The 19,077-nt window shown below is 29.1% G+C and overlaps 1 protein-coding gene across 1 annotated transcript; it reads right to left on the reverse strand.

The window, feature by feature from the left end:
* Positions 1–403: 403 nt before the first annotated feature.
* LOC137820093 (EPD1-interacting receptor-like cytoplasmic serine/threonine-protein kinase 5A) lies at positions 404–3,218 on the reverse strand. Its single transcript, XM_068623896.2, has 5 exons — positions 2,695–3,218; positions 2,201–2,336; positions 1,954–2,090; positions 1,587–1,710; positions 404–1,221 (listed from the first exon to the last, which is right to left on the reverse strand). The coding sequence occupies exons 1-5, from the start codon at positions 3,076–3,078 to the stop codon at positions 617–619; spliced, it is 1,386 nt and encodes a 461-aa protein (XP_068479997.1). The 5' UTR covers positions 3,079–3,218; the 3' UTR covers positions 404–616.
* Positions 3,219–19,077: the final 15,859 nt, after the last annotated feature.

Here is a 19,077-nt window from a genome sequence, read left to right on the forward strand (position 1 = left end):
CATCATGGTTATCTTTCTTTTGACAAAGAGATAACTACAAGCCTGTTATTTATTCATCAAGTGCACACATATAGGAGGTTCCTTGCTGTCTCCAATATATATGATACAAACTATTTAGCATGTAAAAATGAGGCAACACAGTGGCATGTTATTCAATAATATATTACCTGTTGTGTGGTCAAACCTATTAGCTGTAACCCTTGTTGAAAGCTCTTTAAGTTTGTTCAACAACTAAGAAGTTGGTAATTGTCCATTTGTTGAACAAGTCTTTTGATCCAACCAGAAGAAAAGTTCATCACAATATTTATATACACATGCAATTTAAAACAATTAACTTCCTAATCCTCCCTTAGTTGAACAAGTTAAATTACTATATAACAAAAAAGAAGATAACTCATGCATGTTTTCCATGTGTGGACCATATATTAATAATCATGTTCTTGCACGCTCACTCTTTGTTGTCTCTGTCTTCTTTTTACTTGGCATAATACATGGCTCATGAGGGCCTACAAGAAACTTGGTATGCTACATAAAACTAAACAATTTTGTGGGAAAAATGAAGAGAAAATATCTGTATATGTACAGTGTATGTGATGGTTTTTATGTGTCTGTCCTATTAGGCAATGATTCCTGGCCTTTTAACATGTGATGGAGGAGAGTTTGATCCACTTCCTCTACCATTTCTATGTTTGTTGTGATCATTCAGTGAACCTAAATGTGAATGTGATTGTGGCTTTGGGCTCTTGGGGGACTTGAGAGGATGATGCCTGTTAAGATGGTGGTGGTTCCTGTGATGGTGTTGTCCATTGCTATTTTCCCTCCTTCTTGGTGCTTCAAATTGATCCTTTGCATCCCTATTCTGCACTTCATTGTTTGGTGGAGCAGTGTAGACAAATGTTCCAATTGGAATGTCATCAAAATCCTGAAGTGGCTCAAGGGTCTTAACCACTGTGCTCATTGAGGGTCTGCTCCTAGGCCTGTGGCTCAGACATTGGTAAGCCAATGCAGCTGCTTTTTTGGTCCCCATCTCAGAATATTGCCCTTCAAGTCTAGGGTCCATTATCCTACTGAGTTTCCTTGAATCATTCAACATTGGCCTTGCCCACTCCACTAGGTTCTGTTCCCTTGGAGGACGATTCTTGTCCACTGACCTCCTCCCTGTTAGCAGCTCCAACAGCACTACCCCAAAACTATACACATCACTCATTGATGTTAAATGACCTACAACAAAAAAACACATTATTATAATTCTACCTCAAGTTCAGCATTAACAGTTTTTTTCTTTCTTTATATTCAGTTACCCTAACTCTTATGCAAAAATTGTTCAAAGTCAACCTTCCCAACACCTAACTTACAAACAAACTATAAACTCTACAAACCACCAAGTCAATCCTTAAATGAACTACAGCATCAACAGATATCTTCATCTACCCTATCAGGATTCTTATAGCCTCAGCATTAACAGCTAATCAAATCATATCAGTGTCTTTAGAATACTTCCACTTTTTTAATCATCTTAGGTGCTAAACCAGTAATATACTCAGTTGTTACTATTGATTAGTTGGCATTGAAAATTATAAAGTTACCTGTCATCACATATTCTGGTGCTGCGTATCCATGTGTGCCCATTACTCGGGTTGAAACGTGGGTGTCATCTCCTTCGGGACCGTCTTTTGCCAACCCAAAATCAGATAGCTTTGCATTGTAATCCTACAAGAATATCAAATGAGAAGAGTAAGAATTACAGTAATAGAACAATAGTATATGGAGATTCCTTAATTGCAAACAATCATTTGATATTTCATGTTATTCTTTTTATAAAACAAATCTCTTTTGACACTCTATATAGTGTTATATCAAATAAACACAAGGAGAAATGTGTCATGAACTTCTTTATATGATTGAAGGAGATCTAATGGAAGAGTAGATGAGGGAGAAATTAGGGACACTTACAGAGTCTAACAAGATGTTGGAAGCTTTGAAATCTCTATAAATGACCGGCTTCTCGGCTTCATGAAGAAAGGCTAGACCCTTGGCAGCCCCAACAGCAATTTTCATTCTCGTTGACCATGCCAGTGATGCTGTGAATCCTGAATTAGTTGCCAAAATAAAGATAATTAAACAAGAGGTTAATTAGATATTCATTATTTAGGCTAATTATGGCAAGATTAAGACAATTAATAATGAATAAAAATCGTACTTCTAAATAATTGATTCTCCAAGCTGCCTCTTGGTAAATATTCATATACCAAAAGTCTGTGTTCTTCTTCACAACAGTATCCTATCAGCTTCACCAGATGTGGATGCCTTAGTTGACCCAGAAAAACAACTTCAGTCTGTCATCAGCACACAAAGTTAGAAAACCAAAAGGTCACAACTCACTTTTTCATTTAATAATAGCTCATTGAATTACAATTACATTAACTGTTTTAATAAGAACTTAATTATAAATTTTTTTGTAAGAGGATAGATAGATAAATATAACCCTCTACCTAACCTTCATTGATTTATGATATAAGTTTTATCATGATGCATTGATTGAAATATGTGAAAAACTTGTAAGAGAATAAAAGGCCACTTTCATCTGCATAACTATGCACGTTCTAATCAAAGTAAATATCTGAAAAAGCACTCATTAATTATTAGAGTTTGGTGTTTGTCTGAAATTTATGAGGAAGAAAAGAAAGTACGTACCAACCACTCTTTGTGGCCCTGCGAGCCATCCAAGTCCAAGAGCTTAACAGCCACGGGTTGGGCCTTAAGGCCATGCCTGAGCTTGTCATCAATGAAGCCTTTATGCACTGGTCCGAACCCACCTTCTCCTAGAAAGTTGCTAGAAGAGAAAGACTGCGTGATGATCTTGAGCTCAGCAAGTGAGAAAACATGGAGGTTAGTCCCCGCTAGAGAAATGGAGAGATCCTCTGAAAGAGTGGTGGTTGGATAACTCAAATCCGTCACAGAAATCCTGTGAGAAGAATTTGGCTTTGTAGCCACCACTTTCTTTGGCTTCGGAGAGGGATACTCACCCTTGTAACAACCGGGGAAGATGGATTTCCATATCATTTTCATGAGGGTCATTGTTGATTGATCAAGAGAGAAAAAAACTAAGGCTCCAAACTTCAACTCAATGAATCTACAATCTCATAGCTGATTATAGAGAGATATATAAACCAAGAAGGTTGAACTTGTTGAGATATTTGAATGTATTAGGTAGGAAATGGAAATGGAAATGGAAATGGTTTTAAGACTTTGGAAGTGAAAGGCTATTCAAAATCTTCAACTGCTCAGACAGAAAAGAGGTTTTGAGCTCCTTTTTATACCAACAGAATGTTGATTTTTTCCTCTAAAAGGTTACTTTTGATTAGTTGTCTAGGTCCTATATGCCATGGATTTCTTCTTTATGTACATAATATATATATAGAGAGAGATGGAATGAAGGGGTTGTTTGGCAAACAAGAAATTTCCAAAATTGATTTGTTTAATAGTATTTAATAATGGGGAACCGAGTATCCCAAGTCTAAGATGTTGGTTAAAGCTAAATGACGTAGCTACCCTTGATTGACTTTCATGCACTCATGGTCACAAATTTGGAAATTATTAACTTTGACTTGTCATGTTTCGAATATTTTCAATTGCCATCTTCCTTTCACTTTCTAATTTCCATTTGGTAAAGACTTGCAGAAGCTGCTGCTGCTCGTCATTTCATACTGCTCCATTACGTACTACAACCCTATATTTTCTTCTCTTCTTTTGTTAGGTTTTCGTTGACCTTACTTAATGCTTCAATACCTATCTATTCTTCTCTATGTTCAAATCAGTGTCGATTTATGAAGAATTAATATATATGTTACAAAAATGGTAGTAAGCTTCAAGAATTAATACAGTGAAAACACAAACCAGTCTGATTTGTTTTTGTGTGTGCAAAACAAAAAGGGTTATTACATGACAGAGTGTGTTTCTAGTGTTGTTCTATTTCTTTTTTGGGGAAAGTCTAGTTGTGGTTTTTTTTTTCATGCGTGTTTGTTCTTCGGATATTGAAAATTATACTTGGTTGGTATGATTTCAACCTGAGTTGGATTGGTTTCTAGAAGAGGTAGATAAAATATAAATTAATTCAACATGTTGTTTATACAATGACAAAGCAGCATTTAAATAAAGGAATTGGAAGGATATGCATATCATCAACGACAAACACAGGGACTTATAATAGCCCTAAATTATGGGGTTATCCTAATGAAGGGCAATGGAAAGGAAAATGCCAAAATAGATATTTTAATTTGAAAGATGTTACAGTTCTATATATATATATATATATATATATATATATATATATACATATATATATATAATATTATATGATTCAGAATTTTGAAAACTTGTGTGGGGGCAAGGCTCATTCCTATGTTTTTGACTTTTTGGTTTGTAGGGTAACAAGAAGGGATTGTTTCCCTTCCAAAAGAACCTTCTGTAGGTTTAGTATTTCTCCCTTTTACATTATTGTTGTCAGAGAGTAGGAACTACAAATAAGTCAACTTCAAGTTTTTGAAGGTAAATTAAAGCCAAAAAAAATTAAAATAAAATCTGTGAGACTAGCGCGTAGAGCAGTTGGTATAACAATTTCTTATAATAGTTTTTCTTATAATTTAACCATGTGATATTTCAACATTTTGAAAAAATAAATAACTTATAAAACTCGATATATAAATCATTTTTCTTAATGGTCCTAGTCAACTTAAATAGGTGAATAGTCTTGGAGTACATCTCAAACGATCGTTTTTTCTTATCAGATTGGTGTTTAGACTCGTTGACATGTTTATTTATAATTAAATATTCTTGACTTTACAGACTTTTAGAATAGGATGTTTGTGTGGTATTATTATGTTTTTATCACTAAAAAAATCATGAAATAGAAATCAATTTTTAGATACCAAAATAATTAGTTACAATAGTAATTAATTTAGAGACAATTTTAGAAACTAAAAAAAATAGTTTCTATTATTGTTAAATAGTTTCTAAATTGGTATCTAATTAGCCACCAAAGTTTTTGTTACCAAATTTATAAACTAAATAATTGGTAGTTAAAACTTTGGTTTCTAATTAGATACCAATTTAGAAACTATTTAACAATAATAGAAACTAGTTTAGAGACCATTTTTTTTGTTTCTAAAATTGTCTCTAATTTAGTTACTACTGCAACTAATTATTTTGGTCTCTAAAAATTGATTTCTATTTCATGATTTTCTTGTAGTGTATGTTTATTAGCTTAAGTTTGGTTGAATGGTATTATTATGTTTCTATGTTTATTAGCTTAAATTTGGTTGAATGAAGTAGATGGTTGTTTTCGAATTGATTTGTAATAGGATTTGAACATTCGAATATTTATTTATTTATTTTGTTGATAAAAAAAATCTTATACTAGGAGACCTATTGCAAATAAATTAATGTTGTATTTTAATCTTAATATTGTGGAAGCTAAAAATTCACAAGTTTATATAACCTGGAATAATATTTAAATAGGAAGTCCTTTTAAAAAATATTTAAATAGGAAGAAGATAAATTATTGTGCATTTTGGTTTATTGAAAATCATAACCTTGTTAGAGTGTGCTAACCTAAATGGTTTTAGTTACTAATGAATCAACATTGATAAAAAAAACTGGTATAAGAATATATTACAATGAAGATATCATTGTTGACTTTATGGCAGGAGAAGAGAGAAAGGTTGTACAGATTCCAGATTCTGTTAACAAAAACAAAGATATTATTGCAGTGACCTTATTTTTTTCATTCACATTCAAGACATTCTATTTTTCAACTAGTTAAGATATTTTCACATTTAGAACTTTCTTTCTAAAAGGCTTTTTCATAAGCAATGCAATGTATTAATTTAGTAAAGGTTCTAAACTTAATTTAAAAAAAAAATTAAAAAACGTGTAAGATTTATTTTTATGTGTTAATTTATTGAGGTCAGATTCTCGTTAAATAAAAAATATTGTGTTATATCAATTACTGGATTATATTATATTATTTTGCATATAAATTATTTTATACGAATAACATTTTTAAGTCAATTCAAATTGAAAATATTATATATTTCTAGTCCAAAAAATCACAACCGGTATTTGTTTTATAATATAATAGATTTAAAATATTTATTTTCAAATAAAGGGTGGGACACGTGTTTACAAAAATAAAATTATGTATATTCACCTAATTTAATTAGTTCTAATATTTTGTAAAAAAGTGTATGAGATTAGAGAACAAAATATAAGAATGACAAATAAATTTATACCTTAGACATTACATATTACATAAATATATTAAGAAGTGAATTTTAAGTTTAAGTCAATCTTATAAGATGAGATTTGCATTCCCTTATATATTATGAAATGCTTTTATTTTTAATTAATGTCAGTGACTAACTCATGAGGTGAGGTTAAGTTTGTACAAACATATCCTATGAAATGTCTTTATCTTTATGGGGTCTCCAACCATAATCATGAGTTACACTGACTCATAAGATGAAGTTTGTATTCACTTACATACTAGAAAATGTTTTTATCTTTAGTCGATGTGAGATATTTAATCCTTACATGTAATCTTCAAATTGACTGATTATGATTATCGTATAAACAATTTCTTTATGATTTGTGTTGATAACTAGATAGAAGTTATGTGAAGTGAGTAGAAAAATGAATGAATGAATTGCGTTAAGAAGTAGGGTTGGGTGTGAGGAGCATGGGGTGGTTGAGATTAGCGTTAGGGAAAATGTGTTTTGGATGAAATGAGAGGAATCCATAATTTCCAATGTTTTGGTTGGAAAATTACTACAAACAGCTTCGACTCAAACTTTGTGTGCGTTCAAAGAGAAAACCGTCAACACGTACGGGAGTAGGTTAAGTGGGGCCATGCCACGTGTCCTTTTTCCATCATAATTTAAATTAACCACCTTCTCAACACTGCAAAAAATGGATAACCTTTCTAACATGCTTTCGTCATCGCATTATTCTAACAAATATTTGATATGGATACTTAAACAAACTCATGACGTCACTTAAACCAAGTTTATTCTTAATTAATCTACCTTGCATCACAAGTATCTACAACCTCAAATCTTCCTAATGCCATTTCACATCTCATGTACTTTTCTTAAATATATACATAACATTAAGTTAACATATCCCTAAAAGATGAATGTTAAAACTAAACTTTTCAAAATTAACTTCATTCCAAACTATGTTAGTAGGGTAAGACAAAACATGAGCCATTCCAAACAATATATTGAGAGAAAGAATAATATTTTTAAATTGACTGGGGATCCCACTACATATTTAAACGATAAAAAAATCATGAAATAGAAACCAATTTCTATAGACAAAAAATAATTAGTTGCTATAGTGATTAAATTAGAGACCATTTTAGAGACTAAAAAAATTTTGGTTTCTGAATTAGTTTCTATTATTGTTAAATGGTTTCTAAATTGATGTCTAGTTAGCAACAAATGTTTTTGCTACCAATTATTTAGATTCTAAATTTGGTAGCAAAAGCTTTGGTTGCTAATTTGACCAATTTAGAAACCATTTAACAATAACAGAAACTAATTTAGGAACCAAAATTTTTTTAGTCTCTAAAATGTAGCAACTAATTATTTTTTGTCTCTAAAAATTGGTTTTTATTTCATGATTTTATTGTAGTGTTAACTAAAGAAAAAGAAAATATGTATGAAATAATTTATGTAATATGATAAAAAAAAATATTAATTTAAAATGATAGATTTACTCATAATGTTTATAATACCATGAGAAAACATAACATTGAAAAAATTGTGATACTTTTTTTTATCACAAAAAGAATTAAATAAATAAAGGTATTTGATAGATATCACAAACACTTCTAATATTGTATTTTGAAAGTACTGATTTGGTAGTTTAGCAACTTCTGCAAATCTACAACTCTCGTAAAAGTTTATTAACATGCTATCTGAGAATTGAAATATATTTATTTATTTATTATTTATTGATAAATAAAATGTTTTGATACATTAATATACAATAGTTACTATTAAAATGTTCAAATCCCTTTTCTTTGTCTTTAAGTTAAGACTGATAGACTTCTTGAGTAGGTAAATTTTCTTCATATTTGTTATTTTTTATTCATAAGATTAAATATTAAAATTAAATCAAATTGTTTGGTCTATGGCCACTACGAAATATCATCTACGGGTCATATAAGCTATTTTATTTTATATGCGATATTGATTTGTTAGTAACAATTTATAAAATGAAAATTACAATATCTTTGACTTTTCTTAGTTTTTACTTAATGGATTATTTTCCTTATTACTTTATGTGTGTCTTTTTCATAAATTGGATTAAACACAGACTCGTTTGAAGATAAAAAATGAAGATGTTCACATTTGAAATTGGTATATCAGAATCGTAGTGAATCATAAATGAGTACTATATGGAACCTCTTCTATTAAGATTGAGTCAATGGATGAATTCTAAAATGGTAAGAAACTGGTTTTTCACGTGGATTCCAACATTTTCATTAGTTATTATTGTGAAGAAAATTAATAATGAACTTCATTAGTAGTTGGGTGATCATTTACATGCCCCAATAAGTCTAACTATACAATGAAAAACTTAATTATGGGGATTTTTTTAATAAAAGGATATAATTATTTAAAAATTGTTAAATAATTGGTAGATTCTAAAAAAATAAAAAGTCTAATTATCATTGTCAAATTATCATATACCTTAAACCGTGCCTTTTTACTATTTCCACTCCCTTCGCCCTCTCTTTGAACTCTTTTGTCCCCTTAAAAACTTAGGGTAGAAACCAATTTAATGGGTTGGGACTAAGAAAAGAATGTGTATGTGTTCTTTAATGTGCCTTCAAATGTAGGAATTTTGTATGGAGATGTGGGGTGAATGAGGTAAAATCGTGGTTGCATATACTCATGTGTGTGTGGGGGGTGAGTTTGTGAGAATGTGAACAACAAAAGTGAGTGTGAGAGCAAAGGAAAAAGGTTACGTGAGAGAAAAAACATAATTTTTCTTTATATTTTTATTAAGAAATCACATTTATTGAAAGTAAATATTTATTTTTTTACTTTTAAGTGTATTCAAGGCAAAATAAATTAGAATATTTCATTTAATATTTTTTTAGTGTTTTATCGAACTAAACAAAGAAAATATTAAATATCTTTTTTTAATTTTCTCATTTAATCTATTATTAGATTTTAGTTTTTTTCATCTTCTCATATTTTTTTCTAATAAATTATACTTTATTTTAGGAGTGGCAGAACGGGTCGGATCCGACAAGCTATCCAGTCGGCCCATCATTATTTAGACGGGGCGGGTTAACTTTGAGAACTTGTCAACCTGTATTGGTTCGGTCTGCCTAATCCGTAAATTCGATGGGACACATGGTACTTTCAAAAAGGGATCTCATGTTTTTGGAATAAAAATTGGTGGTTGTCAATGTTTCATATAGAACTTTATTTACATTAATTTCTTTATACATCATTTGATTCATTAAAGTATTGTTGATATTTACTGTACTTTTTAGATATTAAATCTTCTTTCATTAGAATATTAAAATTTCATTTTGTTGAAGCTGGAGGAAGCTTCTTCCCTACCAAGGCTTGATGTGTGTTTGATGAAGAAAATGGCTTGAGTGCTTTGAAGATTGTAATAGGTTTCTAGATTCATTTGTAATTAGGCTTGTAAGTGTGTATGATTGCCTTTTGCTGTGTAACCTATCCTATCCTAGATGTCTAACCAAGTCTAGATCAAGCACATGATGTGGTTAAATGGTTTTTGAAAAGCCTTTTAAAATGTTTTTAACAGTTTTAAAACAGTACACAAATAAATCTGTTTTATGGAGAAAGAACCTGTTTATTTCTTCTCTGTTAAAAAGGCTTTCGTTAAATGGTTTTTGAAAAGCTTTTTAAAATGGTTTTAACAGTTTTAAAACAGTACACAAATAAATCTGTTTTATGGAGAAAGAATCTGTTTATTTCTTCTCTGTTAAAAGGCTTTTCTAAATTTCTGTTAAGGCACCAAGGGAAAGCTCAGTTCGTTATTTCAGTTAAGATGAGCTGGCTTGTGTGTTATTCTTTAATCTGTTTTACTGTGAAAGAACAGGTTTATTCTTTGGTCTGCTGAAAGGTTTTTCACAAGTTAGTTAGGGCACCAAAGGTACCACTCAGACAGTTATTTCTGTTAAGCTGAGTTGGCAGTTTTCACAAAATAAATCTGTTAAGTTCAAAACTGAATCTGTTGTTTTCTTAACTGCTTTTCAACTGTTTTTGAAAAGAAGTTAGAAACTGTCTTCTATATAAAGAAAAGTCTCTCTCACATGAATGAGTGCTGAGGAATTACGCTTTTGACAGAGATCAAACAATTTCCATGTGAGAAGAAGGATTGAAAGAGTTTTTGAAAGGTTTTCCAAAGAGATTTTCAAGTGTGCTTGTTCTAGGAAACCTTGAATCTTGGTGAAGGTGCTGGTGCAGTTCTGCAGCAAATTGAACTACTGGTTTTGAGTTCTTGCATCTTCTTTTCAGGTGTAATCTTTCCTTTATTCTGTTTTGTAAAGGTGTAAGTGTTAGTCACTCCTTGATAGGGTTTCTTGGAGTGCAAGGTGTGCTGAAATAGGGTTTTTCAGCATTGTGTGTGTTGTTCTTGTAGTGTTCAAGAACTGCTGGTTTTGTAAGTGATTGGTACTGGTTTTTAGTGAATTCCACCTTGGGGTAAGGTGAGACTGGATGTAGCTCTGTATGAGTGAACCAGTATAAAAACGTGTGTATCTTGTATTCTCATCCCTGCACTCTTTTCTGGTTTTTGCTTAATTCTGTCAAGAACTAAATCTGTTCTTTTTAAATTGAATCTGTTAATTCTGGGTTAAGTGAAAACTGTTCTTCCTGATTTGTTAAAGTTTTCTGATCATAAACAAGGTTGCTGCATATAATGGTTTAAGTGAATTGTGAACAAACTAATCATTCATTAAAACCTGAGAAAGGATTATACTTCTTGAAACCTTGTGTTATGTAACCTTTGATTGATTTCTAAGCATAGCTATATCCTTCATCCTCACAATATTAAGCTGATCTGGTTCTGTTATATTTCTTGTTGAACACAATTTTACATTGAACAAAATTCAAATTGTGCCAAGACTGCTCTGAAAAATCAATTTGTTTCATGTAAAAACAATATGTTCTTTTTGCCTCTGGAATACTGAAAAATTGTGTGTTCTTGCAAAAATTTTATAAGCTCAATTCACCCCTCCCCTCTTGAACTTAGACACTAATAGACCCAACACATTTTATTTTATTGCTCTTTCTTGTATTTTTTTATTGTCCAAAAAGTAATATCCATGATTATAACCAAGCAGATAAATCTAAAACAAAAAATTACAAAATAAAAACAAATTAAAAAGTGGTGGGCTAGTCTGCCAAGTCATCCTATGATCAGGAGGGTTACTATGTTTAACCCACGCAACCTTAGCGAGCCAATAGTGGGTTGGGCCAAAACAGGGCGGGCTGACCCATTTTGTCACCTCTACAAATATTTTTTTAGTTACCTCGACGAAATTGGGTGTTGGCAGCAAGTAAGGAAAATATTTGATAGTTATGCACCATGAATGAAGAAATGAAGTCACTTCCTTTAAACAATACTTGAACTTTTGTTCATAAACTTATAGATTTTAGGTTAGTCAGTTATAAATGGATTTTCAAACATAAACATAGTAATTCATTCAGAAATCGGTAAATGAAAATTCAATGTGAGATTGGTGACTAGAGGCTTTACTTAGATAGATGGAGTCGACTATAATGATATGTGTTCTCTCCTACAGTAAGGCACAACTCCATCATGATTGTTGAACTTATCCTTAAGTTGGAATAAATGAAAGATAGGATTGTATTCCTACATGAAGCAAAAAAAAAAAAGAATTTTAGATTTGAGATAAGAAGGATTATGTTTGTATATTAAATAAAATCTTGTATGGTATGAAACAATCCTCAAAACAATGAAATAAGTGTTTTGATGAGTTCTTTGCAAGAATTAACTTTGAACGTAGAAGTATAACTCTTGTGTGTACTTCAAGTTTCTAATGGAAGATCATTTCATAGTATTGTTGTTGTGTGTAGATGGCATTCTAATAGCTAGCAATGGTAAGCCTGAGGTTGAGAAGGTTGAGGTTGACCTGAACAACGAGTTAGATATGAAGGACCTTAAAGCTTCTAGAAAGGTTTTTGCGAATTGAGATCATTAAATGATGTCATTTGAAGCATCTATATGTGTCTTTGAAGACCTATTATAGAAAAAATCTTAACAAGTTTGGGTTGACAAAGTTAAACCATGTCCACACCTCTTGCTTCTCACTATAAGTTGAGTGATGAACATTCCCTAAGAAGATGGAGGAACAATATAATATGGATAGTATTCATATGTAAACATCGTTGGTTATGTGATGTATGTGATGATTCGCACATGCCTCAACATAGCTATGTTGTGAGTATTGTTGACAGATTCATGTCAAATCCTAAACGAGCTTATTGATAAGCTCTTAAGTGGATTCTTTGTTACTTGAAGGGATCATTTGGAAGAGTTATAGTTTATGGTGGAACTAAACAATCTACCAAAGATTCTGCCATAAAAGGATTTGTTGACTCGGAATTTGTTTGGTGTTTGGACACTAGAAAGTCTCTCACAGGTTATGTGTTTAATGTTTATGGTATTGCTATCAGTCGAAATATTAGTCTACAAAAAGTAATGACTTTGTCAGCCACTTAAGCAAAGTACATTGTCATGACATAAGCTAAAAAGAAAGCCTTATGGCTGAGGGGTCTAGCTAGAGAGCTAAAGGGGGAAGACTAGATTGTCATCGTCCATTGTAACAATATCAACGCAATACAACTATTCAATAATCAAGTCTACCATGAAAGAACTAAGAATATTGATATCAAGTTGCATGATGAAATATTTTATTATATGAGTATGAAGGGTCTACTAGGTAATAAGTTTTTTATTGTTTGGATTTGATCCACTAATTAATGATTAAGTCTATAATGGACTTTGTGACAAATAATGACTCTCGCTCAAAATATTTGTGTTGAATCAAAGTGGAAATTTGTGTTGGACCAATAATATTGGCTCAATAAAATATTGTCTAAACCGTCTAATTATACCAAATTGTTCAATGGATGATATGCAACTTATACCATATGTGGTGAATAGTTTTAGTAGACTATTTAGTCTTTTAATGTTTGGACCATCTCAAAAAATCTTCTAACTTTAGAATTTGGTGATAAAAAACATTATTTACATATTTTCCTCGTTAATGTAAACATTTTATCATGTAAATGTAATAATTATTTTAATTTATCTAAATTGAGACACTAATTATCAATTAAAAACTTAAAAAAATATCAAAATAATTTTGGTCAAACTTATTAAAAAAGAGGTAAGTTGAATTTACCTATTACCCGTTTTTTTTTTCAAAATATATATATATATATATATATATATATATATATATTAAGAGCACACTTAATCATAAAAAACAAATACTAATTATAAACTTTTTTTTATTTGACTATGGAATTTTTAATTTTTCAATTTGGATGGATCAGATAACTACAATTGACAAGAATATATTTTACAAAAGAATAAGTTTAACAATTAACACTTTAAAAAGGATTTTCATATCATATGGTGATAGTTATGATTGCAAGACTTACACTATGGTGATATTATATATTATATTCAAATACATATGTTAAAATACAAAATCTGTTATAATTCGTTCATTATATTAATATCTCTAATACATTCATCTAATTAAAAATAGGAATATTATTATTAGGTAACTAATAAGAACCACACAAAGTGTTTTAGTTTATTGTGGGATGGATTACCATAAACTCTCTTTTTTTTCATAATTCTTTTTAATTGAATACGTTTTCGAACTACTGAAGTATAATTTTACAAATTCAAAATCACTAAGTATAAGTTTTAAAATTCAAACTTACTACATTTCCGAATTAATTGTTAAACTTTTTATGTAACTCATTTATCTCATCTCTCACAATAAAAAATGTTCATTGCATAAATGGGCTATAGTTTTATTAGTCATAGAGTTTTTTTATTTTATTTTATGGAATAATCAGTTTCAGTTAAAAATCCAAGGAGAGTGAAGTTATCAAATTTAACTTTGTTTCCCCAATCTATGAAGTTTTACCAAACGTTACTCATTTTTTGACTTGTAATTTTCTTGTGTTCAACGTTATGAGGTTTTCCCAGAATAAAAATCAACTACCACTTGCACCAACAAAAAAACTAAAAGACGGCAATTATTTGGAAAAGTCTTCAAATATGTAAGGGTTGATTTTGTCTACGTATACACTACGTTTTTAATCATATTATCATTTAATTATATATCAAGTATCTCATAATTTTCATTCATTTTAATTCAGTCTTCTTTAAACAATAAAAAATGTATTTTTAATCAATGTTCAAATACTATTATCAGTTTGATAAGATGACGTTATTATTATTTTTATTTTTTTCATTTTTAATTTACTTATATTTTTTTCTAATCTCGTAGGACTCACTAGTTAATTTTTTTTTTCTTCAAGAATGAATTGACTGAAAAAAAAAAAAAACAAAGATAATACAGTGAATTCTTCCTAAATTCAACTTTTTTTAACCTCCACTCAACACATTTTTAAATTTCCAAAAATACTCTCATTCTAAAAATGAAAATGAAAATGTAAATTACATTTCGAATTTGGAAAAATATATTCTAAAAAGAATCTAGAATAAATTACTGAATTCTAGAAAAAAAAAAAGTCCATAATAAAATTCAAAAATCGAAATCTGACTTTGTATAAACAATTTTAAAAAGCAAAAGTATACATTTTAAAAAAAAATCCAAAATATATTTTTTTAAAAAAACTAAATGTATATTTATCCGTATTTTTTTATTTAATTAAGAGTATTTTTATTCTTTCACATGAAAATCGATAATTGCCAAATAATATCTATATCATCTTATTAATAATAAAACCAAACAACAAGTATTTATATAAAAATAAAAATATGTTAAATATTTAATAAAAAAACATTTTAAGAAACATTTAGTGATTAAAAATATTTAAATTTATAATTAATCTCAGTATTTTAACGTCCTAACCAAAAATAGTCTTCACACGAGTAACGCATACAAAAGTCAAAATTCAATTCACAGTAGGAAGTGGTGACACACGATCTGGGAAAGGGTTTTTTGGCCCTTCTAGATTTCATTAAGCTTCAAACTGCTTTTAATTATTTTACTTTTCAATAATAAATAATAATTTGGTTGAAAAATTACAATAATACTGAACATTATAACTACAAATTAAACCTTTGCAATTCACTAATTGATCTTCTAACTTTTTTTTAATTAAACTTCTAGAATTATTTTATAATTACTTGGAACTGTAAGAAAATATAATTTATGATGATTTTAAAAGTTCTAATAACTTATGTTTTTATTTAGAAATCTAATTAAAATTTCATAAATAATTTAAAGACGTGGAAATTAATTTAACATACTATATAGGGTCAACTCTTCAGAGGTTACCCCCACACGTGAGATTGAAGACCGAAGAGTGTGGAATAAGGCTTGTAGAATTTTTTTTAGTGCATATTTTACTTTTAATATATTTTTTTAGTTTATGTAAAAAATTATTTATTTATTTGATATTTTAAAATAATCATTAAAATTGGTTTTTTCTTACCATTTACATTCTATTTCTATTTGTTTTTATAATTTTCAAGTTTTATATTTTCTTGCATGTGACTTCAAATTCTTATACTCTTAAAATTTAAATATTTTAAATAATATTTTAAATTTAAACACACACATATATATATATATATTGTAAAATATATTAAAGCTAAAACTAATATAGTATTAATATGCTAAATTATAAAAATTATAATAATAATTAAGTTTTAATTTAATAATGTAAGATATCATGATAAAAATAAAGAGACACACGCTCACGTTAACGTGTGTATTTTTGCATAATGTGAATGCATGTTGTTTTTTATTTTAAGTTTTTCCTCTTTTTTCTTCAACTAACGTGTTCGAGGTTGAAAACTAAACTAGCTTCAAATTTGTATTTCCATGCTTCTTATAATAGATCCCACAAAAAATTTATTTAAACTTTGAGATTTATGAAAGAAGAGAGTAAAAAGGTAAAATAAATTGAATTTCTCTTTTAAACTAAAATTCTTTTATACACTTGTAATTAAATATTTATTTTATAAAAGTTAAAAAAAATTGTATGAAAAGCCTCTGCCACCTCTTGATAAATTTGGAAACTTATCCAACTTGTAATGGTACACACTCTTCTTTGTTAATAGTTTACAGAGTAAATTTTATTTTTTAAATTACACTTATATTTCTTGCTCTCTTTTTTTCACTAGTGGTATCTTTTATAAGGATTTAACATTAATGTAATATTTTTAAAACTTAAGTAGTTTATATATCTCTCTGCTGAGAAAAAAAGAGAGTGGTATATATATGTAATATAAAAGAAATTGACAATTTAATGTTTTTAAATTAAAAGGTAGTTTGTGTAAGATTAAAAAAAAAAATATTAACATAATTTAAGAAAATGTCAAGAGATGTAAATGTAATTTACTCTAGTTTCTATATACTAACACCTAGGCAAAACATTGTTTGAAATTACATATAACTGAATGTTCCTAGATATTTTCTATAAAAAGGTTGGAGATAAAAGCAATGTTGATAAAACCAACCTTTTCCTCTTTCAAGTTATTATAGTTTTGGCCTGGTATGTATGGTAAATACTTACTAGTAATTAAAGTCTCATTGCTTCATAAAGGAGTTATTACTCATTGTTCTTATCCGAAAATGAATAAGTTTAAGTTAAATTCTTAATAGGAAAATTCTTATATCTTAATATATGAACTTACCTGTAGATAAATAATAAAGAATGATTACAGTATCAAATGTAGTTCTACGTGTGAGTGATGTGTTGGCACTCAAAACAATAAATAAATAAGAGAATAATGAAAAAAAAAGTAAATGAGTATTGAAAGAGTGAGTTGAAGTAGTCTCTAATATTATATAAAAGTTCTTAGGCAGTTTCTTCCTGCACCCCTACATTGTTTTTTGCACCCCACAATGTTATGCAAAGACTAAATTGTCCCTATTATTCTTTAAAAACCCTAAAATGCACTTGAACTGTATTTATTTTTTGCATTATGGATTATAGATCCAAAAAAATTTCAGATTGGCATTTCCGGTAAAATTTCAGATCCATCAATCCATAATTCAAAATATGCATCATTCAAAAAAAGCATTCCGGATCAACCAATCCGTAACAGAAATATGCATTCCAGATTCAAAAATCTATGATTTAAAAAAAAATCATTCCGGATACATGAATCCGTAATAGAATTAGACTTTCAGATTCAACAATCTGGAAATCAATAATTTATGCAAAAATTGCTTCCAGAACACCCCCTCATCCGCAAAAAAAAAATAAAAATTCAGTTCTGGATTGCTAAATCCGTAGCACACTCCCAGATTCCTATTTCCGGTAACCACGGTATCCTTTTTCAAATAAAATATTAAAGCTAATTTTGGGATTTAGAAAATTGTGAGGGTGCAGGAAGAAAATTGTAGGGGTGCAGGAAGAAGAAGCCAAGTTCTTATATAGGCTTGGCTTGTAAAAACAAATATAGCCCGAAATTCATAGCATGGACGGAAAAGATACACAAATCAAGTTGGGCTTTTCTTTTTACACATTCATATTTTCTTCTTCATCTCCCTATCTGATAAAAAAAATCATGTTTGATCTCATTTTCATCCATAAAATTGATGTAAAATGACTAATATTATAATTCCTACAAAATTAAAATTAATATAGGACTGAGAAATTTTAATTAGGAAAAAAACACTTGATCGAAGAAAATAGATCAAAATTAATGTATTCAGAATAACATTACTTTTTAAATATTAAACTTTTATTAGAACTAAGATTACATATTTGTAAAATTATAGATTAAAAATATATTTAAATCAATAATTACAAATAGGATTAAGTAAATTGTTTTTAGATGTAATCATTTTCTAATGAAAATAGTAGTTCTAAGAAGTATATTTCCATTATTATGTAAAAGTTTTCCTTCTTAATACTTCAGATATTATTTTCTCAATTCTTACCATCACTATCATCATTGATAAAGAGGAATTAGTTCATGTATTTCTAATAATAACTTTCTGCATGTGATAGTTTCAGAAAATCTAAAAATTAAAAGGCATTAAAAAAATTGTATGGATGAAATTGGTTAAACCAAAGCTCATCAAGATATGAGCTTGACTTTACCCTAATTTTCTTGTCTAGATTCATTGTACCAAGGTTCAAAAGGGACATAGATTATTACTATTCCTCAATTGAACCCTTTTCACACAGAGTTTATGAATTGGTACACTTGGATGGTTACCAATTACCATAGTTTATTATAATGTCTTTATCTGGTGATGGAAGCAATGGATATCTTCCATAACTTGTTACAGTTGCTTCTACGACTAAAATGTTATTTGGGTCCATCAATGATTGTGAAGCAAACATAATATCTCTAATACCACGTCACGGAACACATCATCAACCTTTTACAAATCAATAAATAATCCATACATCAATAATGCCTACTTATTCAAATAATATTTCACCAAACTATATTTTTATCTTGCATAAACCCTAATCTTTCATAATGTTCATGATTTTGTTCTTAACCAATTAAAAAATAGAAACAGTGTGCTAAAATGAAATTGATCTTTGATTAAGCGAATTTAAAAAATAAAAACGAAGAAAGTAATTAATCATACTGTAGAAATGAAAAGGAATCTTAAAATAGAAGAGGTTGAAAAAAAAATAGAATCCACGCAAATTAAAAAATATCTTAGACTCGAAGATAGAAATGGTTGTGGTGTGGTCCCTAGATAATTAACAATTGATGAATACAAATAGAGCGTACCTCCATTCAGATTCC

This window comes from Phaseolus vulgaris, chromosome 9 (assembly GCF_051622355.1).
Source record: "Phaseolus vulgaris cultivar YP4 chromosome 9, ASM5162235v1, whole genome shotgun sequence".
NCBI lineage: Eukaryota > Viridiplantae > Streptophyta > Magnoliopsida > Fabales > Fabaceae > Phaseolus > Phaseolus vulgaris.